This window comes from Micromesistius poutassou, assembly GCF_964030765.1.
Source record: "Micromesistius poutassou genome assembly, chromosome: 3".
Classification (NCBI taxonomy): domain Eukaryota; kingdom Metazoa; phylum Chordata; class Actinopteri; order Gadiformes; family Gadidae; genus Micromesistius; species Micromesistius poutassou.
Genome location: NC_140273.1, coordinates 3,009,215 through 3,035,588, shown reverse-complemented (window position 1 = coordinate 3,035,588; position 26,374 = coordinate 3,009,215). Strand labels below are relative to the sequence as shown.

The 26,374-nt window shown below is 47.2% G+C and overlaps 2 protein-coding genes across 3 annotated transcripts; both read left to right on the top strand.

Annotated features, from left to right (window-relative positions):
* Nucleotides 1–473: 473 nt before the first annotated feature.
* On the top strand, nucleotides 474–17,299 carry gne (glucosamine (UDP-N-acetyl)-2-epimerase/N-acetylmannosamine kinase). 2 transcript variants are annotated; one of them, XM_084465817.1, is made up of 14 exons: nucleotides 474–608; nucleotides 5,381–5,452; nucleotides 5,632–5,786; nucleotides 6,363–6,609; nucleotides 6,862–7,066; nucleotides 7,264–7,416; nucleotides 8,152–8,364; nucleotides 8,892–8,979; nucleotides 10,275–10,485; nucleotides 10,670–10,799; nucleotides 13,439–13,660; nucleotides 14,313–14,495; nucleotides 14,817–14,933; nucleotides 15,687–17,299. In XM_084465817.1, exons 2-14 carry the CDS (start codon nucleotides 5,420–5,422, stop codon nucleotides 15,920–15,922), a joined length of 2,193 nt encoding a protein of 730 aa, XP_084321943.1. In that variant the 5' UTR covers nucleotides 474–608; nucleotides 5,381–5,419; the 3' UTR covers nucleotides 15,923–17,299. The 2 variants fall into 2 exon arrangements, with proteins under 2 accessions (XP_084321943.1, XP_084321942.1); XM_084465816.1 differs by lacking the exon at nucleotides 474–608 and adding an exon at nucleotides 2,217–2,607.
* Nucleotides 17,300–18,417: 1,118 nt separating this feature from the next.
* Nucleotides 18,418–26,374, top strand: clta (clathrin, light chain A). The gene is made up of 5 exons (XM_084465884.1): nucleotides 18,418–18,707; nucleotides 19,555–19,583; nucleotides 19,995–20,112; nucleotides 20,383–20,494; nucleotides 25,077–26,374. Exons 1-5 carry the CDS (start codon nucleotides 18,524–18,526, stop codon nucleotides 25,246–25,248), a joined length of 615 nt encoding a protein of 204 aa, XP_084322010.1. The 5' UTR covers nucleotides 18,418–18,523; the 3' UTR covers nucleotides 25,249–26,374.

Sequence of the window (26,374 nt, the reverse complement as noted above, 5' to 3'; positions counted from 1 at the left end):
CAACCTGCATGGCTGCTGAACTGTGCACGTGTGTGTGCGTGAAGTCTAATGATCAGTATGTACTCATCTTGGGGGTATGCCATTATTAGCATACTTATCAGCGTGAGGTTATATTTTATGATATGTTATATGTATTGTGTGTGTGTGTGTGTGTGTGTGTGTGTGTGTGTGTGTGTGTGTGTGTGTGTGTGTGTGTGTGTGTGTGTGTGTGTGTGTGTGTGTGTGTATATAGTGTGTAGTTATTTAATTTTCAACACTTATCTTGTTTGATTTGCTCTCTCCTTTTCTTAACTGCTGTAACACCTGATAATTTGCATTATCCCGCCTTATCTAATGATATCTAATTTTAGGAGTCCACATCCCGTGTGCACTGTACGCCATATATGTACAGTGAATATGCATAGCTTAGCTGATCTCGTAATAGAACTACATCTCCCAGAAGCACCTCGTTGTCTCTGGCATCGATCGCTTCCCGGGGGTCTTCTTCTTCTGCGTAGTTTATCTGGAGCCTGGCTCGCCCCCCGTGCCGATGATAGAACCCCCCCAACACCAGCCTTTTACTTTACAGTCTGCCGTGAGATGAGGAGGACGAGTCTGGCCGTGTAAAGGTATGTTTCCTGCCTTGCATTGTTTGCCACGGATCGTGTGGTTGCTGGGTTAAGCTAGCGGTCCTGTCAGTGTTGGTTGAAAACTTATTCCAACTTAGATTTATCATGCTTTTAACGCGAGTGGGGTTTTTATTACTTTGCATCGCTAATAAAAAGAACACCCGTAGCATCGCCATGGTCCCAAACACGATGTGTTTGAATCGCCAACAAACTTGTATGAATTAAAAGTATGTCGAGTCGTAGTGGCTGAACTCGGGGATGAGCTAATGCAGTTAGCTGCGATGCTTTAATGGCAGCTCTTTGCTCTGCGATGCTGCTAATGCTATCTTCATGTTCACCATGAGACAATATTGCTTAACTGGTTTGTTTACAGACAATATTGCTTAACCGGGTTCGTATATTTTACCATGGAAACACAGGGGTTGATTGAACAACAACATGTTTTATTTGCTCAGGAGATGCCAACATCCTGTTCGGTGACATGGTTAGTTGAGTGAGTCAGTAAATGAATGAATGAAGAGAGGAGATGTCCGTCATCATGGGTTGGTTTAGTGGGTGTGTTGTCACAGTGGGTGTGTTACCCATCCTCTGGAACTGGTGCACAGGGTCTGACGCTGGACCAGTGTTTACACTTGATCTGAAACACGGACGGAATGTGGATCAGATAGAGTGAGACTAGGGAAATCAAAAGATCTTCGTTGTAGTCATGTCCTGTGGTTATACAACTTGGTTATAAGTGTGATATGGCTCCAGTAGGTATATCAGCTATGTTAGATATGTTAAAACGCAAATCCCTTTTAAGGTGGGTATACTGCATTCGGCCTACAAGTCACTCGCACGTGTAGGCCTACTTCTTTGACCACGTTCACAACAAATGGAACCAGGCATTTGAAGGCTACTTGGAATGAATAATTAACAGCAGTCTTCTATGAGCATGACTGTGCTTATAACCCGCCCCTCTTCAGTGAGTCTTTAAAGTTTGGTGCCCAGGGGTAGGAAAAAGAGTGGTGGAAAATGTTTAAAATAACTGTGTGTGTGTGTGTGTGTGTGTGTGTGTGTGTGTGTGTGTGTGGGCGGGCAAATTCCACGGACTGAGCAGATTTGATGCCTCTGGCTCTGAGGAGACAAATGAGGAGCTGACACACACACCTAGGAGGAGGGCCAGGTGGGCAGCCACCTCGGCTTTACAACCCACCATTAACCTAAATGTTTAATATGAGAGAGAGAGAGAGAGAGAGAGAGAGAGAGAGAGAGAGAGAGAGAGAGAGAGAGAGAGAGAGAGAGAGAGAGAGAGAGAGAGAATATTAGTGTGAGAAGCAGCATCCTTGTTGCTGTTTGGCTAACCGGTCCAGCCACAGGATGTCCTGGTTCATTCATTATCATGTTGCATCTCAACACTCTGTCCTGTCTGTCTGTATCTTGAGAACATGCTCTCATTTTGACAGCTGTTCACTCTTAAGCTTAGCACTGCTTTATATGTGGAGAATGGCTAAGGGATGGACAAGCTGGAATAGACTCTGTTGCTCTGGGTGGCTTTATAATATATACAAAGATTAGTGTCTGTGGCCCTGGGTACTTTCTAAAAAATATCGTAAAACGTTGTAGAGGAGTTATTACACCTGATATATTGTAGAGCGAAATGATTTTCAGGGACAAGGCTTCAATAGTTGAGCAATCTCCGTTAACCACGGGGCTCCTAACCAATTCCTGGGGGATTGTAAACTGGGCCACTCCCCCCTTGTGCTTAGCCAATCAGGAGGCTTGGCGTCAGACTGTCACCGGCAGAGGGTGCCTCCCCTCCCCCAGTGCTGCATAATTGTGGCTTTCTGCCTCTCTTCTACTCCCCGCCTTCCCTTATTCTGGTGGATGGAGCTAGCCTGGAATTAGCAGACAGAATATAGCATACTACAGACAGACAGACAGACAGGTAGTAACAGACAGACAGACAGTGTGTGTTAGTATGGAATCAAGCTTTAAATCTGTTGGCAGAAACCCCCACGTGAGTCAGAGAGCTTCATTTTGATCTTGCTGTCTAAACATCTGTCTGTGCCTGTGGCACTTCTCTCTCTGTCTCTCTTTGCCCATCTCTCTCCCTGTATCTCTCTCTCTCTGTCTGTGGCAGCTCTCTCTCTCGCTAGCCTCTCTCTCTAGCTTGCATCTCTCTCTCTCTCCTCTTTCTCTCTAGCATCTATCTCGCTCTCTTGCTAGCATCTATCTCTCTAGCTAGCATCTCTCTCTCTCTTTCTCTCTCTCTCTCCTCTCTCTCTCTCTAGCATCTCTCTCGCTCTCTTGCTAGCATCTATCTCTCTAGCTAGCATCTCTCCTGCTAGAATCTCTTTCGTTCACAAGCATCTAGCATCTCTCCCTCGGTAGAATCCATAGCTCTCGATTACTAGCATCTCTCTCTAGCATTTCCTCTGTGTTCAGTGTCTTGATACACGTCTCTGCTTCGTGTGTGTGTGTGTGTGTGTGTGTGTGTGTGTGTGTGTGTGTGTGTGTGTGTGTGTGTGTGTGTGTGTGTGTGTGTGTGTGTGTGTGTGTGTGTGTGTGTGTGTGTGTGTGTGTGTGTGTGTGTGTGTGTGTGTTGGGCTTCGGGGGGGGGGGGAGCGCTTGTTTGTAACTTGGCATGGTGCCAGAGGGGTGGGTCATGTGGGTTGTGAATCTTAAGCTGTGTGTTTTCAACCATATGTAGACCTTGTGACACACATCCTCCAGTATTGTGTCCTCTGCAGCACTCCCTCAATTAGTATAGCGTGTCCTCCCCAATCATCATAGGTCCAGTGGGAATGTCTATTTGGTAGGTTTGGCAGCAGCCATTTTGATCGGTTCACGCTTTATCTGCTGGGTCAGTTGGCGACACTTGGGGGGTGTGTTGGGGACACACTGGACCCAGAGTGTGTGTGTGTGTGTGTGTGTGTGTGTGTGTGTGTGTGTGTGTGTCCTTGGTGCGTGTGGTCAAATATTTACTCCAGGGTTTGACCGGCAGATCAGTCAGCTCATTCGGTTTTATTAGAACCCTACTTCAACCAGATGACTTACTGAGTAGATATCAGTGTTTTAACACTCAAGAGGCAGCATAAGACATAAGCCTAAAAACATAATACATAGTGTTACATACACGAGACATAAGGTTACATACATAATACATAGGGTTACAAACATATGCCTTAGTGTTACATACATAGGATTACATACATACAAAATAGGATTACAGACATAATTGTAACTACATAAGATATAGTGTTACATACATAATAATAGTTAAACACACAAGACTGTGTTTACAATACTCATAGGGATGCATTGATAAGACACAGGGTTATATCCTGGTAACAGAGATGGGAATAAAATGCCAATAGACCCTCCTACACATCATACAGGAACCTCCATTTCTCCTTTTCTCGTGTGTGTTCATGTGAACAGTTTAGGTTCTGAAATGCCTGGCCGCCTGTGGGTGTGGTTGTGTTGGTGTTGGTGTGCCTTTTTTTGTTGTGCTCTGTTCAGATTTTATCTTTTTACTGCCAACTGTAACACACATACTACGCACACAGTGTGCTTGATGCACAGCCTATCACAGCTGTTGTGCTATGGTCCTGTGCTGTATGTAAATGTGACGTGTGATATTATGTGCCCTATTCCTGTTATTTGTGCTGCAGAACAGGAACCTGCTGGAAATCAGCTTTATACTGAGTCAGGCCCGTTTTAAATTGTTAACTTTGTTAACTTTAATACTTTCCCGTATAATAAAACAATAAATGAATTGCCTTATTTATTAATTACTTATTTTTATTAAGATTCATGACCTTTATTTTGATTTTATAATTCATGACGTCAGGGATTGTATCTTTAAATATAGCACTTCAGTTCCTGCATTGCTTTAACATTTAGATTCGATACTCCTTAATACTACTACTACTATTATTTTTTGTAATAATACAAATAATTTCTCACCGGAACTTCACCGGATTAAATTCCTCAAGCCTCGCAGTCTGAATGGAAGGAATGCTTGAATCAAACCTGTTTTGGGGTGAGGCAGCTGGTTTTGTGTGTCTGCCCGTCGTCCAGCGGGCAATCATGCATGAATTTCAAGTTTCGAGCTACGACACCATGGCAACCACGATGTTCCACAGGCCACGTATCCTGGTTCCGCCAAGGCTAGGTCTAAAGCTAACCAACGGCCAAACTGATACAGGATGTACCTTTAGACCAACATCATCACTGCTAGAGCTCGCACAGCCAGTGTTATCAACCCTAACCCTAACACTAACCCTAACCCTACCCCCCCCCCCCCCCCCCCCCCCCCCCAATAAAAAAACAAAAACAAAGACGCCGCAGTTCAGGCCCTGACACAACAATAACTCACCGTACCAGCAAGTGGCAGTAGTCAGTATTTGTCCTTTTGTCATTTAAAAAGGGACACCGAAAGACCTAGGACTGCGGGGTGAACGTGGTGTGACAGGGACTCTCTCAACAGTAATTGGAGAGGAAAGAAAGCAAAGCACGCCCTTGGTTTTTGCAGAGAATAATTTCTGTGATTTGCTGGCCAGTCTAGTGACATCACAGGAAACCAAGGCCCAGAATTAGTCGTGGTTTATTAGTCATGGTTTTAATGGTTGTTGTTCCAAAGGTTAGTTTAATATGTACCTTAAGACCTTAGGCTGTTCGACGTCTGTCTATCTGTCTGTCTGTCTTTCTCTCTATCTCAATAAGAACCTCTCTCTCTTTTATATATACATATTAAGAACTGTACCGTGTGTCCATTTTCTCTCTAGCAACTCTACTACCTGAACTTGCAGAGAAGAAGTGAGAATATGGAGCGAGGAATGATGGAGGAACAGAATCAGGTACTGCCTCTCTGTCTCTGTCGGCCTGTCTTCTGTCTGTCGGTCTCCTGTCTCTATCTGGCTGTATGTCTGTCTGTCAGTGTCTCAGTCTGTGTGTCTATTGTTTTTGTGGCTTGAAGTAGTAAGTAAGTGTGTGTGTTTGTGTGTGTGTGTGTGTGTGTGTGTGTGCGCGTGCCCAGATGGTGTCTAAGAGGAAGCTGAGGGTGTGTGTCGCGACCTGCAATCGTGCCGACTACTCCAAGCTGGCCCCCATCATGTTTGGGATCAAAGCCCACCCGGAGAGCTTCGAGCTGGAGGTGATGGTGCTGGGCTCGCATCTCATCGATGACTACGGGTAAGCGTCCCCAATGATTGCTGTTTAGGCCGCGCCCCCGCCCGCCCGCCCGGGAAGGGAACCGTCCAGAACACCTGGCCTGTCCACTGTACCTTCAGGCAAGGCAGTGTGGCGTCTGGCTGTCTGGGATTAGACCTCATAGAAGAATCACCTACAAATCTCATTCTTCATTCTTTGTCCTTCGAGAACAATGTCTCGCACACAAAACAGTCGAGTCTAGTGTTCGGAAAAATATAATTTGAATAGCGCACCCTGCCTCCCAAACAGGTGTGCCTGTCAAAGCTGCATGGTATCTTAGCAACCATCTCTGTACACCTGTGTGGCTTACGTTGGCAGCTCACTAAGTGATTTGTGACTCGCTTCTCATGACTATGAATCAACTATTCGTAGTTTTTGAAATGCACAATCCCCCGATTCCCCCCCCCCCCACCCCCGAGGGTCCTTTTAATAGTGATGTGCTGAGCGTGAACAGAGTGTGAGCGAGGGACTTGGGGGGGGGAGGGGTCTCGCCAGGCGCCCGGGGGTCTGCTGAAGGGTTAGTACCGAGTGTGTACTGAGCGTGCCCCCCCCCCACAGGAACACGTTCCGCATGATCGAGCAGGATGACTTCGACGTGAGCTCCAAGCTGCACACCATCGTCCGGGGGGAGGACGAGGCGGCCATGGTGGAGAGCGTGGGGCTGGCGCTGGTCAAGCTGCCCGACGTGCTGCAGCGCCTCCGCCCCGACATCCTGGTCGTCCATGGCGACCGCTTCGACGCCCTGGCGTTGGCCACCGCCGCCGCACTCATGAACATCAGGATACTGCACCTGGAGGGGGGAGAGGTGGGTGAGCAGAGGGAGAGGGGTGAGCAGAGGGGGAGAGGTGGGTGAGCAGAGGGGGAGAGGTGGGTGAGCAGAGGGGGGAGAGGTGGGTGAGCAGAGGGATGGGGGGGGGGGGAGAGGGGGGACGTGGAGGAGGGAAACACACCCGTTAACAAAAGAAGATCACTTGGGGAATCCATCATTCTTTTCTTGCCCAATATTCCTCCCATCCATCCATCCATCCATCCGTCTCTCCACCCCCCCCCCCCCCAGGTGAGCGGGACGATAGACGACTCCATCCGCCACGCCATCAGTAAGCTGGCCCACTACCACGCCTGCTGCACCCGCAGCGCAGAGCAGCACCTCATCGCCATGTGCGAGGACCACAGCCGCATTCTGCTGGCGGGGTGCCCCTCCTACGACAAGCTGCTGTCGCCCACCAAGAACAACCACATGGACACCATCCACACCTGGCTGGGTGAGGAGGGTGGTGGTGGGCACCCGAGGGTGGGGGCTTACCTACGTATACGCGCACGTACATGTACTCATAGAGGTGTGTGTGTGTGTGTGTGTGTGTGTGTGTGTGTGTGTGTGTGTGTGTGTGTGTGTGTGTGTGTGTGTGTGTGTGTGTGTGTGTGTGTGTGTGTGTGTGTGTGTGTGTGTGTGTGACATCAGGGGACACGGTGCAGGAGAACCAGTACATCGTGGCCCTGCAGCACCCGGTCACCACGGACATCCAGGGCTCCATCAAGATCTACGGCCTCATGCTGGACGCCCTCCTCTCCTTCAACAAGAAGACCCTCATCCTGTTCCCCAACATCGACGCAGGTCTGACCCTGTTATCACTGAGCATCAGTATTAATACTGTAGTGTACTCAAATGATACTATTATGATTTAGCATCAGTATTAATACTGTAGTGAACTCAAATTATACTATTATGATTTAGCATCAGTATTAATACTGTAGTGAACTGATATTATACTATTATGATTTAGCATCAGTATTAATACTGTAGTGAACTGATATTATACTATTATGATTTAGCATCAGTATTAATACTGTAGTGAACTCATATTATACTATTATGATTTAGCATCAGTATTAATACTGTAGTGAACTCAAATTATATTATTATGATTTAGCATCAGTATTAATACTGTGGTGAACTCAAATGATACTATTATGATTTAGCATCAGTATTAATACTGTAGTGAACACATATTATCCTCTTATGATTTAGCATCAGTAAAAATACTGATGCTGTAGTGAACTCATATTATACTATGATTTAGCATCAATATAAATACCCTAGTGAACTAGGAACTCATTCTACTGTTATCATTTGGCATCAGTATTAATACTGTAGTGAACTCATATTATACGATTATCATTTAGTGACAGTGATATTAATATTTTCCATCATCATGTAAATTGTGTATATAAATTTGAACACGTTTCAAAAAACGTTTATAAACATGGGTATAACATAGCTTGATGATACAGCTTAGTCCCGCTAGTACTGCACTGAGCGTCTGACGCCGGCTCCTTCCTGTGTCCACAGGAAGTAAGGGGATGGTGCGCGTGATGCGTATGAAGGGCATCGAGCAGCACCCCAACTTCCGGGCGATGAAGCACATCCCGTTCGAGCAGTTCATCCAGCTGGTGGCCCACGCCGGCTGCATGATCGGGAACAGCAGCTGTGGGGTCCGCGAGGCTGGGGCCTTCGGGACCCCCGTCATCAACCTGGGGTCCAGACAGACGGGCAGAGAGACAGGTAGAGACACACGGGAAGACAGACAGACAGGCAGAGAGACAGGTAGAGACACACGGGAAGACAGACAGGCAGAGAGACAGGTAGAGACACACGGGAAGACAGACAGACAGACAGACAGGTAGAGACACACGGGAAGACAGACAGACAGACAGACAGCCAGAGAGACAGGTATAGACACACGGGAAGATAGACAGACAGACAGGAAGAGGGACAGACGGGCAGAGAGAGAGGTGAAGACATGGGAAGACAGACGTGCAGAGAGACAGGTAGACACAAGGGAAGACCCAGGCAGAGAGACAGGTAGAGACACAGGAAGACACATGTAGACAAAGGTAGAGACACGGGAAGACAGGTCGATAGACAGGTGGAGACACGGGAAGACAGACAGCTGGAGAGACGGGATGACTGACAGGGGGAGAGATAGACGGGCAGAGAGACAGACAGACATGCAGACACAGTCAGAGGGACAGGCAGATGGACAGACGTGTAGACAGACAGATGGTGTAATGTCCGTCTCCTCCCATCAGGAGAGAACGTTCTCCACGTCCGGGATGCTGACACCCACAACAAGATCTACCACGCCTTAGAGCTGCAGTTTGGAAAGCGCTACCCCTGGTGAGACAACTGTCCACGCTCAGAGAGTACCTCTACAACCCTACACCAGGCACCGACCTACAGCCCTACACTAGGCACTGTCCTACAACCCTACACTAGGCACTGACCTACAGCCCTACACTAGGCAGTGACCTACAACCCTACACTAGGCACTGACCTACAGCCCTACACTAGGCAGTGACCTACAGCCCTACACTAGGCACTGTCCTACAACCCTACACTAGGCACTGACCTACAGCCCTACACTAGGCAGTGACCTACAGCCCTACACTAGGCACTGTCCTACAACCCTACACTAGGCACTGACCTACAGCCCTACACTAGGCAGTGACCTACAGCCCTACACTAGGCACTGTCCTACAACCCTACACTAGGCACTGACCTACAGCCCTACACTAGGCAGTGACCTACACACCTACTAGGTAGTCATAGTGGATGTGTTGCTAGCAAATTTGTAGCAACACATCCACCATCATGACTTGGCGACACATACACCATCACTTTTGTGGTGGAAATTCTTTGAACTGTATTGATAACATTTTTATTGTAAAAAAAAAAAGAAGGTAGAATTTGTATCAAAGAAAAGTTGTCAGAGAGGCCGCTCAGCAAGACAAGCATATAAAGGTTGAAGCGCTAGCCTGTAATGAGCCCAGAGCAGTGGGCACACTCCAGTGTTAAAACTGAGAAGTCCTTGAGGGCACAGCTGCAGATAGAGATGCCACTACTACTTTCGTTCATCTCAGGATGTAGCTTGTGGTATTGCGGCGTCTCTCTCTCAGCAGAGGCTGTCTCAGTTCCCCTCAAGGGTGATTAGCGCGGCACACAGTGAAATGGTTACAATAGATAATAACCGAGAGGTCACAGTGTCTTCAGAACACCATGTCTTATGGAAATTTGACACTTTCAAGAAGGAATGGTAATGGTGTATCTGTTGCCAGGTAGTGATGGTGTATGTGTTTCTAGGGAGCGATGGTGTATGTGTTGCCAGGGAGTGATGGTGAATGTGTTGCTAGGGGGCGACGGTGTATGTGTTGCTAGGGGGCGACCGTGTATGTGTTGCTAGGGTGCGACGGTGTATGCGTTGCTAGGGTTTGACGGTGTATGTGTTGTTAGGGTTTGACGGTGTATGTGTTGCTAGGGGGTGACGGTGTATGTGTTGCTAGGGAGTGACGGTGTATGCGTTACTAGGGTTTGACGGTGTATGTGTTACTAGGGTTTGATGGTGTATCTGTTGCTAGGGAGCGACGGTGTATGTGTTGCTAGGGAGTGACGGTGTACGTGTTGCCGTCCTCCAGCTCTAAGATCTACGGCGACGGGAACGCGGTGCCGCGGATCCTGAAGTTCCTGCGGAGCATCAAGCTGGACGAGCCGCTGCAGAAGAGCTTCTGCTTCCCCCCGGTGAAGGAGGCCTTCTCCCAGGACATCGACCACATCCTGGAGACCCAGAGCGCGCTGGCCGTGGACCTGGGGGGCACCAACCTCCGCGTGGCCATCGTCAGCATGAGGGTAGGCGGGACTCACGGACACTGACACACACACACACACACAGACACACACACGGACTCATGGACATTGACACACACGGACTCACGGACACACACACACACACAGAAGGACTGACCTGAAGTTCAGATCGAGAGTACAGTTGAATGCTCATCTCCGTCCCCATCCCCTCACGTCTCCGCTCCAGGGGAAGATCATGAAGAAGTACTGTAAGCCCAACCCTAAGACCTACGAGTCCAGGATCCAGCTCATCCTCAGCATGTGTCAGGACGCCATCCAGGACGGCGTTCGGCTCAACTGCAGAATACTGGGAGTCGGTACGTACATACGCATGTGCACATATACTCACACACATGCGCACATGACACAGACACATACACCTACACAGACACACACAAAGACACACATATACATGGACACATATATACACAGACACACATGCACAGACACATGCACATATATACATACACTCAGGCAGACACACACATCCATTACACACACACACACACCCACACACACACATCCATACATACTATCCATTCTATATGGTTGAGGGGTGAACTAAAGGAGTGTCGTGGGGAGTGGAAAGAAGCCGTCATCGCTGGTCATCGGATTCTTATCTTGACCTTGTAAGAGAATCCAGATATTCAGGTCTGCGTCTCACAATGGACACCAGCCTCCCCTCGGCAGGGCGTTGAGCTGCACCTAAAGGGGCGGTCTCACGCTGCTCAAATACCTCAAGCTTATCGGACAAAAAATCAAAACCCTCTTCACCAACTTTGACGCTTTACTCCGGCAGCGCTGTTGTTTTGAAATTCAGCGGACTGCTTTGTTCCTCGTCCCATCGTGAACTGAACCCCAGTCCGCCTCAGAGTGCTGATTGGTCCTGGAGAGTGACATAGAGATCAGGGGCCGTATTCACAAAGCTTTTTATCTTACCGCTAGGAGTGCTCCTAACTCGCGCAAAAACATTTTACGTAGGAGTTTTTTCTTAAAAGAGTGAACTAAGAGTAACGCCCCCTAATGCCCCCTTACATCGATTCTCGTGCACGAGTTTTGAAGCGGTCAGTACGGTGATTGGCTGTTGAGTGCCGGCGGTCTCCGTGAAACTCATTCACAACTTCCCACAAACGAGCCCACTAAATCAACGAACAATAAGGAAATAGCCTAGGCTACAAATGAAGTCCTATCAAACAGTTATGGACAGTGCAGTTAGCAGAATGCACGCACGATGACAAGTTTGTGCAGACCACGATAATGACGTTGTATGCACGTTAAAAAGAGAGCCAAAGCAAACAATAAAAATACGTAAATTGCATTATATCAAGGAAGTAATTAAAAGCACCCTGTAAACTATTATCCAATGAGCATATTTCCAGCCCTTAAAGTTTGGGCGTAGCCAGAGATTGTAATTAAGGTGCGCCTGTGAGAGTTTGGGTGGCCTCAAGTTCACGGTGATTTACCGGAACGCTATTAGAATAACTGCTGCAAAGATCTAATACTGCCAATGGTGTCATAAAATAAAACGCTTTTTGTCTAGGATGAAATGGAGTGGTTGACACCGAAATTTAGACTATTGGTCTTGTCTGGGGTATTTGGCTCATTTAGAATCGCCCCTGCCTGCTTCAGAATGGCTGGCTATGGGCATTCACAAACATGTCCTTAAAACAACCCTAAACATTTGTTTTCAGAAATGAACAACTGGTGGTTAGTGGTTAGTGGTGTTTGTTGATAAATACAGTTTCTGTCGTGTTTTAGTTGGCATTTTGTAAATCCCATTGAAACGGGAACCGAAACAGAAATGGGGCTGTTTACGTTTAGTTGTAGTCTTTTTTTCTCGGTTCTCCGTATCAACAGTAGGGCTATGGTCAACGAACAATGAGTCTTCCAACAGAAATCAATGGATTTAGAAAATGCCAAATAAAACACGACAGAAACTGTATTTCGCTACGATACTTGATTTTTGAACATCAACAAACACCACTAACCACACTGTGAGTTGCACATTTCTGAAAACGCACGTTTAGGGTTGTTTTAAGGACAGGTTTGTGAATGCCCGTAGCCAGCCATTCTGAAGCAGGCAGGGGCGATTCTAAATAGTCAAAATGTTTGAGTCAACCACTCTATTTCATACTAGACAAACCAGAAAGGGGGAAATGTTCAAAATACCGGAATTGTCCTTTAATATTCTTTAATGTCCTTTAATAAGTTGTTCTGAAGAGTCCTGGCCATGAGGCCTGATGGTGAGGAGGCCCAGAGTGCAGTGCCCCACTAAGGACTGGTTCAGTTTGACGTAACGCTCCGTTTCAGGTGGAAGGTCGGGATGAGGCTTGGCTTAGCTGTCTCTAGTAGTGGAGATCAGTAGTTCATAGGGCCTAAGGACTGAAGTTCTGTGTCATACAGCCATGTATCATTGAACTTGCCTGTCAGTCAAACAGCCAGGATCCGTACGGCCGCCATCTTGAACACAGCAGACTTGATGTAACATAACCGGGTCTGCATTCTGACCGGCTACTCTGCAGCCGCCGCAGCAAAAGTAGATTACGCTTTTTCACATTAATGCTATTCTGATTATGATCATCGTTAGCCTAATATAATTATAATATTCCAACTCTGAAATCCGAGTGTGGAACAGAATGCTATTGAAGCTGCAGTGTGAAGGATCGAGTGGCGTTTAGCGGTGAGATCGCAACCAACTGAAGACCCCCCCCCCCCCCTCCCGGCCCTCCTTGTCCGCCGGTGTAGGAGAAGCTGAGGTGGCCCCTGCGGGCCTCTCAGGGCCCCCCTCTGTGCGTCGACTAGTCGGACTAGTATGAGGCCCCAGTCTCATGCCTCCTCATCACCCCGGACGGATTGAACCAATCCAGGATTTTGGTTTTTCAAAGTAGCATAAAGTAATTGTGATGACTGCAGCAGTAGCTAACGGTAACCCCTCCTCCTCCTCCTCCCCTGGCAGGGGTGTCCACGGGGGGGCGGGTCAACCCCCAGGAAGGGGTGATCCTCCACTCCACCAAGCTGATCCAGGAGTGGTCGTCGGTGGACCTGCGCACGCCGCTCTCGGACGCGCTGCACCTGCCCGTCTGGCTGGACAATGACGGCAACTGTGCGGCGCTGGCGGAGAAGAAGTTCGGCCACGGCCAGGGCGTGGAGAACTTTGTCACCATCATCACCGGCACAGGTCAGGAAACACACGCACACACGCACACCCGCACACACACACTCATGCTCAGAGGCCACCGCCCATGGGGACCTCACCTGGCCGTCGTCATGACAACTCTAGCGCTTTAGTACCAAGACGACAAACCGAACAGAAGCCGAAGAAGTTCTTATATTTGGGAAGATGAGGGAAACTAGTATAGGACTAGTAATAGACCAGTATTGGACTAGTACTGGACTCATTTTCGACTAGTTCTGAACTAGCATTGGTCTTGTACTGAAAAGCAGTTTTTTATTATCTTCCTCGAATAGGTTGGTGTTGAATATGCAACTGAAAGTTTCTTATTCACCGTGGTCCGAAAGTTCAGAACACGTCCACGGTTATCTCAGGAACGTAACTTTTGTTACGGGAGCTACAAATACACATACAATATTTCATATATAATTAGCAGAACCACGCTCCGTATACATCTTCCATAAGTGTGTGTGTGTGTGTGTGTGTGTGTGTGTGTGTGTGTGTCTCTCTCCGTGTGTATATCTCTCTTTGTATGTGAATATCTCTTTGTATGTGTATATCTCTCTTTGTATGTGTATATCTCTCTCTCTGTGTGTGTATATCTCTTTATGTATGTGTGTGTGTCTCTATATATATGTGTGTGTGTGTGTGTGTGTAGGTATTGGAGGGGGCATCGTGCACCACCATGAGCTGGTGCACGGCAGCACCTTCTGCGCGGGGGAGCTGGGCCACATCATGGTGTCGCTGGACGGGCCGGAGTGCATGTGCGGCAGCCGGGGCTGCGTGGAGGCCTACGCCTCGGGCATGGCCCTGCAGCGGGAGGCCAAGAGGCTGCACGACGGTACGGGACAAACTCCTCTGATCAGCCATTAAAGGGCCCCTATTTTACCACCAGGTGTGAGTGTGATTAGCCGCTACAAGCCGTTTGAAAATCGGTCCTTCCCCGTGCCTTAGTGACATCACAAGTGGGAGTGTCCCCCCAGATGTATGCTGGATGGATCAGTCTAGCAAGCCTACCCAGTGGACTGTAGAGAATGTTGCTTATCTATCCATCATTATCAGACGTCCTGGTATTCCCACTGCCTCCAGGTTTCCCATGGCCTGACAAGAGACCAGGAGAGAGGGATGTGTGTGTTTATGTGTGGATGTGTGTTTGTTCCAGAGGACCTTCTGATTGTGGAGGGGGTGGAGATGAAGAAGGTGGAGGCAGTCAGCGCAGTGCACCTCATCCACGCCGCCCAGCAGGGGAACTCCAAAGCTCAGGCTGTCCTGAAGACAGGTCAGACACGCGCACGCACTCACACACTTATGGAAGGCCAAAAAAGGTCACGACTTGCGTCTCGTTGAAGACTGAGAATGCACCGTTTTAGTTACTTTCAAATTAAAGACTCTGTTTTTGACCGCTGAAACAGCCAAATGAGCTCCTCTTGACGATGGTTTAACTTTTTGTTGATGTTTTGTTCACATGAATGCGGTTTTGTTGTTCTAACCCTAATATTATATACATTAAAATGTGTGTCCACTAGGTGGCATCCAAATATTTAAATACAAAATTCACTCGGTAGTAGTCTAATATGAAAAAAACTGATTACACTCATCTTATGAGGGTTTATTACTGCCTGTATGTACTAATGAGTAATTATGTATTAACCGCGGAGGCATGTCTTCCACATGCATTCAAGGTTGCTCATTCAGGATAGTTGTTACCGTTTTTACCTTCCATACATGCACACATTCATGCACGCACACAGACACACAAATACACACAGCCCCACACCTGACTACATCGCTTTGTGTTTAATCCGGGTGGGTGTGGTGTTGCTAAATGTGGTTTGGGTGTTTCAGGGAATGATATTGACTGATATACACTTTCAATCGCTTTGGATAAAAGTGCATTCTAAATGACATCATAGGGTTAATAACATTGCTGTGTTGTTTAATCTGGTTCTGGTGTTTGAACCAGTTCTGGTGTGTAATCTGGTTCTGGTGTTTGAACCGGTTCTGGTGTGTAATCTGGTTCCGGTTTCTGCAGCCTCCACAGCGCTGGGCGTGGCCGTGGTGAACATCCTCCACATGACCAACCCGTCGCTGGTCATCCTGTCAGGGGTGCTGGCGTCGTACTACCAGTCTCCCGTCCAGGACATCATCTCTCAGAGGGCCCTGGCCTCCTCCCAGGGCATCAAGGTCGTGACCTCCGACCTGGAAGAACCTGCTCTGCTGGGGGCCGCCAGCATGGTGCTAGACTACTCAACCAGACGGAGCTGCTAACGAGACACAAACACACACGGACATACACACACACACGGACACACAAACAGTCTGAAACATTGTTATGGTTTGTTTGGTTAATGGCATTTGAGCAAACTTTCACTATTTATATATATCTAGATATAAATAGCTTTATTTCTATATATATTGATGTATACATATTTAATTTATATGTATAATTATATATATGTATATATATGAATCATTCCGTTTGAGAGCGAGAAATGGTTTAAATTGTCCAGGGGTCATAATGGAATTGATTCACCTGGTGGCCATCTTGAGTTAAATGCTCGCTGGGTGGGGGAACTGAATGCCCCACCCAGCGAGCAGTTAGAACCAAGATGGCACCAGGGGACTAGGTTCCATGGATCTGCGCGTTGTTCCTCTTCCAGCAGCCCTCGCTCTCCAGGCGCTGCTGCCATGGCCTTACTTTGCGTGTGCATACTTTGCATGTGCATACTTTGCGTGTGCATACTTTCCACAAACATGATGTGCCATGGACTAGCATAAAGGAGCCTCTGGTCTCCTTATAGATAGGTATATACGTTAGAGTAAATAATATATATACATCTCCAAATTGAATTTGCTTTCGCTACTTTTTGGCGTTCTGCATCGTGCCTGTGGAGCAACAGGACTGAATCTGGATGGGTCTTCATGTGGAACCCCTACCTCAAAGCATTCCTCCACACCCCATCTACCACGCCAGCCAACACACCGGCTCGGCCCACGCACAGTGCCCCACCCACTACCAGCTCGCCCCACGCCCAGGGCCCTACTGTACTTTACTGCTCTACAGTATGCCCTACTGTAACTAAGTTCTAGCGGAAGGCCTGATGATGACGTGTGTTTGGGAACAGCCAAGTTGTCCCGGTGTCTGTGAATCGACAGAGTGGCGTCAGGGTCACAACCTCGCTAGACTGGAAACGATGGGGTGGATGTTACAGTGAGAGGAAACAAGGAAGAAGACTGTTTTTTGGCTGTTTGCTTCATGTACAGGTTGCATGAAGGTTGAAAGTTTAAGAACTTGTTCTAATTGGTCAGCAGCTATAATTAAATTTGAAACGTGCTCCCACGGTGACATGACTGGCATACTGGCCGTGTAATGTTTGATTTGGAGTCGTTTTGTTTGTCTGTCAACATCCACGTAATCCTATCATTTTGTTTACTGTGCACACATGCTTGCATCTTTACGTGGGGAACCGTTGCTTCCTGCCCACTGTCCCTAAAGACTCTTCTCCCTAAAGACTCTTCTTCCTGGAGGAAGGGCTGCATTCTTTTGGACCTGGCACGAGATGTCTAGTGTTCTCTCTTTCTCCTGTTGGGAGTGGTTTTACTACGTCAAAAGTTCCCAATAAAGGAACAGTATTTTGACCTTTATCTACGTTGTCTTTGTGTTTAACCCCTCAAATCAATTCAAGACAAAGGGGTCCAATACGCTGATGTGAGGACCTTCCTGCTACCTCCTGGGTCCTTCTGATACTGAGTTATAGTAGTCTTTATATAGTTATAGTTATAGTCTTTTTATTTTCTAATTTTCTTAATTCATTATAATTGTATCAAAAGCAATTATAAAATAATTGTATTGGAATACATTATTTCCGTGTATGTATTGAAACTTGGTATAAAGATTGACAGCAACTGAGATGGATAGACCTGCTTCAGAGAGTAATGGATGGATGAATATACCTGCATTCGAGAGCGAGTAATGGATGGATGGATGAATAGACCTGCATCAGAGAGTAATGGATGAATGGACCTGCATCACAGAGTAATGGATGGATGGACGAATATACCTGCATTAGAGAGAGTAATAGATGGATGGATGAATATATATGTAGTAGAGTAGACTAAGGGTAATAGAGATGGGTGGATGAATAGAAATGCTGTAGAGGGTTATAGAGATGGGTGGATGAATGGACATGCAGTAGGGTAATAGATGGATGGATGAATAGACATGCAGCAGAGAGTAATAGTGTTGGATGAAAGAATGCAGCAGAGGAATAGAGATGAATGGTTGAATATAAATGCATTACATGGGTAATTTAAATTGACAATAAAATATAAATGAAACTTAAGATGGATATGATATATTTATATTAGATATGATTATTATAAATCAATATTTTTGGGAACGCCCACTCTGGACTAATACAATTTCCAAGGCAACAAGAATCAGACCAGCCAATGACTTAAATCGAATCCGTTTACCTGATTTGATATTATTGCTTATTACTGATCAATGTATCCTTAATGTGAATGGGATCAACTGGGACAGCTGCTTTAAACGGTCGTTTCACCTGACTGCTGCGAAACTGCATTTTTACAGCTGAGACGACCTGCGGCAGGTCACGGGATCCGCACGTACAGCTATACAGCCGTTCTATTGGTCAACGGTCGAAGCTGATCAAATGCCATTGGCTTGTTGCGGCGTCAATCATCCGTAGCCCAGCCTGATTGGTCACTTTGTCAATTTCCGCTTCTGCCTTTTTGTATCGTTTCCCCGCCCCCACTTCTATCCCCCACTGAACGTATCGGTTAACTAAGACACCTGCTCTCTCTCCCCTCGTTCTTGACATTCCTAACTCGTTTTTACCACCGAGAATGGACGACTTCGACATGCTGAGCGCACCGGCCGCCGGTAACGGCAGCGGCTCCGGGTCTGAGGAGGACCCCGCCGCCGCCTTCCTGGCCCAGCAGGAGAGCGACATAGCGGGCATCGAGAACGACGAGGGCTTCAGCATCCTGGACGGCGGAGAGGTGCCCTCGGCCCTTTCAGATGTCACCGGTGGGTGGTCGAGTTGTCAACGGTCAACGAAAGACGATATCGTGGTGCCCGGATCGACCCGGCCACCGTTATAGTCGCTGAACCGTTCGGATCCTCGAGAGATAACGGGTCTCGACGCTGTGTGGCTAGCGGGCTTAGCACACATTACGTTAGGAGAGACACAATAACGACCCAAAGAGTTATTTCTGCGACGTGGCCATCACGCTTCGCGGTTATCCCCTCCCTCGCTGACGATTTGAGCACAATAAACATCTGTGTCCGTTATTTTACCGTTAAAGAAAACATTGTTAACGCCGCGGTACGGGTGGTGACAGGTAGCTTAGCTGGGCCTGTTTTCATTGAATCCATTGAGTTGCTCGGACAACATAATGGTTCGGGTTTAATGTGACGTCAGCACGTCGCGACGTCGTCGGCTCCTCTCCCAGAGAAAGAGGAACCTTGATAGCGTCTCACCCTTGGCCCTATATCCGCAGTATATCCTCACAGCAAGGCCTATTCATTTCAGGGAAGAAGATTATTGAGCAATGGGTGCAAGGTGCAGTTAGCCCTGCTTAGAACTGACCGCACTGTGTTTGAATTCGAGCTGAATCAGGGGGTTCATTTACACTTATAATAAAACTGATAATATATTATATAATAATAAACATATTGTCTTGATCTTTTTTTGCATTCTCTGGGTGTGAGATATTTAGTGTTTGAAACACGCAAAGTGCTTGTAAACGTGTTTGAACATGGGAAGTGCATGTAAACATGTTGTATTGTGGTGCATGTGAACATGTTGTATTGTAGTTCATCATAGTTTATATCTTGATGGTCATTTAACCACCGGTTATTCCTTTCCTCCCAGATGGTGCGGTCAACGGGGAACTCCACGCGGTAAAACTCTTCTTCCCTCTTTCAATTATTCAACCCTTTTAAGTAATATGACTCTGCCAGTGTCTTTACTCTTGCATGTCTCTGTTGCACTGAGGTTTTGAAGATCGGTTCTGCTATGAGATCTGATATTGGATCATGAGTGACTACTAGTCCTAAGCCTGGGTTAACCCTTATAAAGACCCAGTATACTTACAACTAAATAGTAATGCAAACGTTCACACAGTATTGTTGACCACTAACGGTGTATTGGGGCTGGAACTAGTTCTTGGCTCTTGGTCGCAAACCTGCCAGTTGGTCCGTGCCCGTGCGACTTCACTGATTTCATTTTAAGTATATACTGGGGCCTTAACCCTCCCCCCTAACCCTGACCTTTGGTTCCCGTGGTCAACCCTTACCCTCCTCTGCCCCCAGGAGAGCAACGGCCCGTCTGACTCCTACGCCGCCATCTCCAGCGCGGACCGCCTGCAGGCCGAGCCGGAGAGCCTCCGCAAGTGGAGAGAGGAGCAGAGCGACCGGCTGGAGGTCCTAGGTAGGCCTCCCCCACCCGAGACCCTGCAGTCTCCTCCCATGACCCTGTAGTCCACCCAGCTGTATTCTCCAGCCACTACCCTGTATCTCCTAACCACTGTCTCTCGCTCCTCTCTCTCCCTCCCTCTTCTAAAGAATGTCTCTCGCCCTCCCTCTCCTAAACAATGTATCATCCCTCTCGCCGTCCCTCTCCTAAACAATGTCTCTCGCACCTCTTTCTCCCTCCCTCTCCTAACCAATGTCTCTCGCCCCTCCCTCCCTCTCTCTCCAGATGATAACTCGCGTGAGCAAGAGTCTGCATGGAAGGATAAGGCCAAGCAGGAGCTGGAGGAGTGGCACAGCAGGCAGAACGAAGCGCTGGAGAAGACCAAGGTCAACAACAGGTAGAGCCAACCCACCGGGCCCCTAGAGCCAGAGGCACCCACCGGGCCCCTAGAGCCAGAGGTAACATCAGGGCCCCTAGAGCCAGAGGCACCCACCGGGCCCCTAGAGCCAGAGGTACCATCAGGGCCCCTAGAGCCAGAGGTACCATCAGGGCCCCTAGAGCCAGCCAGAGATGTGACAGTTCCTCTTTACCTCCGTTGCGCAGTGCAGTAGAAGTGTCGGCTTAATGCTAATTAACCTGCTAACAAACAAACTGCATCGCTCCTACTAAACCTGCAGGCGTATAAATGAAGCGTAAACAAAATAAATATGGCCTTGAAGTTGTGTACAGTCAAAGTATGAAGTCCACCAGTATAGAAGTACTGAAGAAAGATTTGCTTTTTTCACCTTGTTTGGCTAACAACGCAACATCCACAGTTGTGAGCCAGGTGGAAACGACAGCCGCAGTAGCTCTTGGTTTGGCCAGTGGTGGTGCTCCCGCCACTGGACGCCGCTTTCCGGCCTCTAGGCAATCTTTGAAAAAAACAACCTTTGGGCTGATGTGATTATGTGTTTCCTGGCTGTCTCCCTCTCCCTGGTTTTACTGCTCTCTGCATCTCTTCTCTCTCTCTTCCCTCCAATGCCTTGCTCACTGGGACCTGCCTCAGGGTGCTGGATGAGGACTTCTACAAGCAGCCCTTCTCTGACCTCATTGGTTATGTGTATGTTGTTTCAACTAACCTCCTCCTCCTCATCCTCCTCATCCCACCTTCCTCCCTGCTCTCCTTAGTCATCAGCTCCAGCCCGTCACATGTTCCTCAATCAATCAATTCATTCATTCAGCAAACATAGTTCATCAATTCAGGCCAAGTAGGCCATCAATCATTTATTCATCATTTAGCAATTATCATTCGGCAAACATCGTTCATCCAACATCATTCATTCAGCAAACGTAGTTCATCAATCATTCATTTTGCACTCATAGTTCCTCAAACTTCCTCAGTCTTTCATTCATTTATGTGATCATTTATCACATAAATCATATCCTTTATTCATTTTACTTGTAGGAGCACCTACGTACATTCGTCTACGTTTGTTTATTTTGAAGCCACGCCTACTGAAGTGGTCCTCATCAGCGGATCCGTTTTAGTATTTGTTAATTCTGTCCTGATGGCTCCAGCGGGTTGCCAGATGTCTCGGACTTTGTCCACCCTTTTCAGTTCACACGTCACGTCTCCACACCCGACAATATCATGCTCTTCACATACATCACATCCGATTCTGCTGATGTTTTGAATTGGATGTCATAATCTTTTTACATTATCGCCTGTGAATCGTCGAGTTAATTGTACAGTAATGCCACAAGCCTCCTCCCTCCTCAGTCGGTTCCAGCTTTTTTTTCTTTGAAGATCCATCCATAATTTCCTCCAATGAAGTCCTTTGATAGTTTGTCCTGAAGTTCTTTAAATTGAATTGTTGCTAGCTGATGGTGCTCCCATCAGACAGCTTGTTGTTAATTAGCCAGCTAGTTGGTAAGCAGCTGTAGTCAGATAGCTTGTTGCTTGCTAACTAGCTGTGGTGAGGCAGCCCCTGCTAGCAAGCTACCAGTTTAACTGCTGTGGTCAGGCAGCTTGTTGCTAGCTAGCTAAGCAAGGGAGCTGCTCTGATCAGGCCGCTTGTTGCTAGCTAACCAGCTGGTGAGCGGCTGTGGTCATGGAGCATGTTGCTAGCTAGCTGGTGAGTTGCTGTGATCTGGCAGCTTGTTGCTAACTAGCTAGCAAGCTAGCTGTTGAGCTGCTGTGGTCAGGCAGCTTGTTGCTAACTAGCTAGCAAGCTAGCTGTTGAGATGCTGTGGTCAGGCAGCTTGTTGCTAGTAAGCGGCTCGTTATCTTGCCATTGGATGGTCAGGTAGGATCATGTGTTGTGAAAGATGATCTGACAAATCCTTGTAGGAGACATCGAGCTCCTGTTGCTTAATCCTCGCAATTACATACATACAATAACATTTTTATTTATTTTTGTCGTATTTTTGTTGTTGATTTAGTGTCGTTAACCTTTGACACGCCCGTATAAATGACGTGGCCATCATAACAAAAGCATTACTAATACTAGCCACATTAATGAAGTAGGGGAAAGCCCTACTGTTCCCTGCAGTCCCCACATATTGCTTTCCTAATGCGTAAAACAACCCAAGCAGCAGTATGTTTGACTGGTATTTCCTCTACTGGTGTCCCATTGTTCGCTAACCAATAACAACGCTCCGACCGACCAACCAACCAATGGCAAGCCCTCACCATGCTGTACGCTCCCTGCTTCCCAAACCGCTGGTAGAAACACAGAGGCGATGGCTTGGCTTCTGCATGCTGGCTCAAACATCTGCATTTAGCTCATCTTTCAGTTTAATTCATTTATGCCCTCTCTCTTTCTCTTTCTCTCTCTCTCTCTTTCTCTCTCTCTCTCTCTCTCTCTCTCTCTCTCTCTCTCTCTCTATCTCTCTGCTGTTCTGTTCTGATTGTGAAACTGTTTCTCCCTGTTTTTCTTGTCTGCTGCTCCGTCAAAGCACACACATTAACCATCCCTGCTACCGCCTAGACCAGTTAAGTAAACCTCTGGAACCGCTCATTCTCTGAGCCCATCCTGTGGGCCGCGTTCACATAGCGGCCATCCTGGTTCTTACTGCTCGCTGCGTGGGGGGGGAAACAAGATGTGGCGTTCTGCATTCAGTTACCCCACACAGCCAGTATTTAGAACTAAGATGTTACCAAGATTGCTGCTAGGTGAATGAGGCCCATTGTTCTGATTCCAAGACCACATGGCCTGCCTGCATATTCCGTGTGTGTGTGTGTGTGTGTGTGTGTGTGTGTGTGTGTGTGTGTGTGTGTGTGTGTGTGTGTGTGTGTGTGTGTGTGTGTGTGTGTGTGTGTGTGTGTGTGTGTGTGTGTGTGTGTGTGTGTGTGGAGCAAGCCTCCAGTCAGAGGTCGGGTTGTTGCTATGGCCAGAGTGGTTTTGGTCTAATCTTCCTCTACATCATGTTAACCTTCTCATGGGTTTTTTAATTTGGTGTTTTATGTCAATTGTCCTGAAGCTCGTCCTTCATTCCATCAGGTTTGTTTTAAGGATGTGCCGCGATATGCATCGTCCAACTATCAGGGATTGAATCTGTAGGTCATTGCTAACTCAGTGACTAGTTAAAGTCTTAAGTTAACCCCCCATTTTAACACTTTAACTTTAACAGAAAGTTATGTTGGGGTTTACCTACCTTTTTAAAATAAAAAAAGCAACCATTATGTTAAGCTGCATAGTGGTGCTTCAAATTATCAATTGCACAAAAGCAACGTTTACCAAAAGTCCTTTCTGTGTAGGAATGTTCAGAGTAAATTTACAGATCAAAGAGTTTCTGTAGTGTTGACAGACATTCTCGTCACGTCAACAGGAATGACATTCTTTAACACGTTTCATTTCATATTTACATACATACACATAAATTAGTTTCGACCAAGTCATTTGATTGGACAAGAGGAATTGGCTCTGATTATCTTCGGCACACTGCCTGTGGCCTTGTAACTACGACCGAATCACAGCAAGGCTGATCTTCAGTATAACAGCACTATACCTCTCTTGTGATATTGGTAGCACAACGTGTCGTCCTGTGAGTATTTAGATATGTTAGGTGTAGTTCTGTGAGTGTGCAGATGTGTAACTTGTAGTTGTAGTTCTGTGAGTGAGCAGATATGTAACGTGTAGTTCTGTGACGTGTAGTTCTGTGAGTGTGAAGGTACGTAACTTGTAGTTCTGTGATGTGTAGTTCTGTTAGTGTGCAGGTATGTAACCTGTAGTTCTGTGAGTGTGCAGATATGTAACGTGTAGTTCGGTGAGTGTGCAGGTACGTCTGTGTAGACATGAACTCTGCAGGTAAAACAGGATTGCTGTCCTTGAGCCACGATGCGCCAATTTGTTCTTTGGTTTATTGAAGAAAGTCTACTCTGAAATAGAAAAAGCGCTATAGTAACTGCTTGTAAAAGAGGCTGAATTCTCGTTTTAGTTTAACACCATTTATTCCAGATATACACACGTAACTAGATTCATGTTTGCATTATCTGGAAGGTGCATTACCTTGTGTTGTGGAGCCAATGCTCTGGCACTTTGGAGTTTACATCGCAAATGCTAAACCGGTCTCAGGTGCATACTGATCAACCAAACCCATCGACAGAAAAATGGTCTCACTGATCTTGTCGGATCAGGGAGGATCATGAAAGGCGAAGAAGCCCAAATCCTAAACTTAGCCTTTTTAAATGTTCTGAAATCGTACATGATGCACCTGGTTCTCTCCAAGCCATCTAGTCTTCTAGAACATATTTAATCATTCCTGTAGAAAGTTCTACACACAGTAGTACAATCAAGGGTTTATGCTGTAAATGTTTTTCTGAACAAAGGCCAGAACAAACTCAATGTAGTGGTATGTAACAATGAGCGGTACTAGAAAGGGCCCATTAGGTGGCTACGGACAGCGGTACTGTTGGGCAGCAGGGGGTATCGTCTTGTTCTTGGTGTGTGTGTGTGTTGTCTCCCCCACCTGACCCAATCTCTTGTGGTGTGGAGCAGGGCTGCTGAGGAGGCCATGATCACGGACCTGGACGAGAACAACCCCGGGACGGAGTGGGAGCGCGTGGCCAGGCTCTGCGACTTCAACCCCAAGTCCAGCAAGCAGGCCAAGGACGTGTCCCGCATGCGCTCGGTCCTCATCTCCCTCAAGCAGGCCCCGCTGGTCCGCTAGGGGCCTGGTGGGCTCCAAGGGGCCGCCACCTTCTCCCTCCAACAGTAACCCCCCCCCCCCCCCCCCACAGCCAACCCATTAACCAATCTTAACCTACCTAACGTCCCAAAAACCAACCCACCAATCGTAACATCCTCCTGACTAACCCACCAATCGTAACACATCTAACATGCACCTGACCAACCAACAAATCATAACCTAGCTAACATCCAACTGACCAACCCACCAATCATAACTCTACCTTGCAACCCAACCCATTTCCCAATTGTAACCTACCTAACAAACTGATCAACCAATCGTAACTTTCCCAAAAATACTGACCAACCAGTCGTAACCCTACCTAACAAACTAACCAACCAATCAACCTCACCAACCAACTCAACGTCCCTTCCTCTGTGTTCCCCAACCAAGGGGCTTCACTGATCCATCTGTCCATCTCCTATGACCTCATTCCCTGTTCTGCATTCCTTGCTTCCATTTTGTCTTCTACCTGAAGGAGAATCTGGTAGCCCAAACCTGTCTTAGAGCGGGCTGCGCTCTCAGAAGGCCAGTTTCACCCGGGCAGTCTGTAAACACACTCTCCAGTCTGGGGCCCCTCGGGCCCCTGTGGCTCTTGGGTGTGTGTTCCCATGGTCTGTGGCACCAAGGGTCTGAAGCCCCTAAGGTCTTGGCCAGTTTCCCATGCTAAGCCCCACCAGACCCCCTAACCCTGTGTGTTTGGTGTTTAAAAACATACAAAGTATATACAGATTTATTTTTTTGTCACTGTTCTTTTTACGGACCAAAACTCCTTGAGTCAGAAGTGGAAACTCCTAATTTACTTTGTGTACTTTAGTGTGTAGTCGGTTTGTGTTGTCCTGAAGTTTCAGACTATGCATTTACTCCTGTCCAGTCCGGAAGTGAACAATCCAGTCATTACGTTAAACATGACCCATGTGTATGTGTTTGTGCGTGTGTTTGCTCTTATGTGTGTACATATAGAGAGGGGAATATATATATAAATACATTATAGACGTGAAGACTGGAAGGTTGATGTTTTTAAAAGAGCTAACTGTTAGCCACCAGGTTGAGTGTTCATGGTCCTCATAATTTCAGTATCTCAGTAAAAATAAAGAAGTGAATGAAA

Coding starts and splice junctions, on each gene's coding strand:
- gne (XM_084465816.1), top strand. CDS start 2,569: ATGGAATCAAGCTTTAAATCTGTTGGCAGAAACCCCCAC. Junction 13,661..14,312: donor CACCATCATCACCGGCACAG/GTCAGGAAACAC, acceptor GTGTGTGTGTAG/GTATTGGAGGGGGCATCGTG. Junction 14,934..15,686: donor TCAGGCTGTCCTGAAGACAG/GTCAGACACGCG, acceptor CGGTTTCTGCAG/CCTCCACAGCGCTGGGCGTG.
- clta (XM_084465884.1), top strand. CDS start 18,524: ATGGACGACTTCGACATGCTGAGCGCACCGGCCGCCGGTAACGGCAGC. Junction 18,708..19,554: donor GGCCCTTTCAGATGTCACCG/GTGGGTGGTCGA, acceptor CTTTCCTCCCAG/ATGGTGCGGTCAACGGGGAA. Junction 20,495..25,076: donor AAGACCAAGGTCAACAACAG/GTAGAGCCAACC, acceptor GGTGTGGAGCAG/GGCTGCTGAGGAGGCCATGA.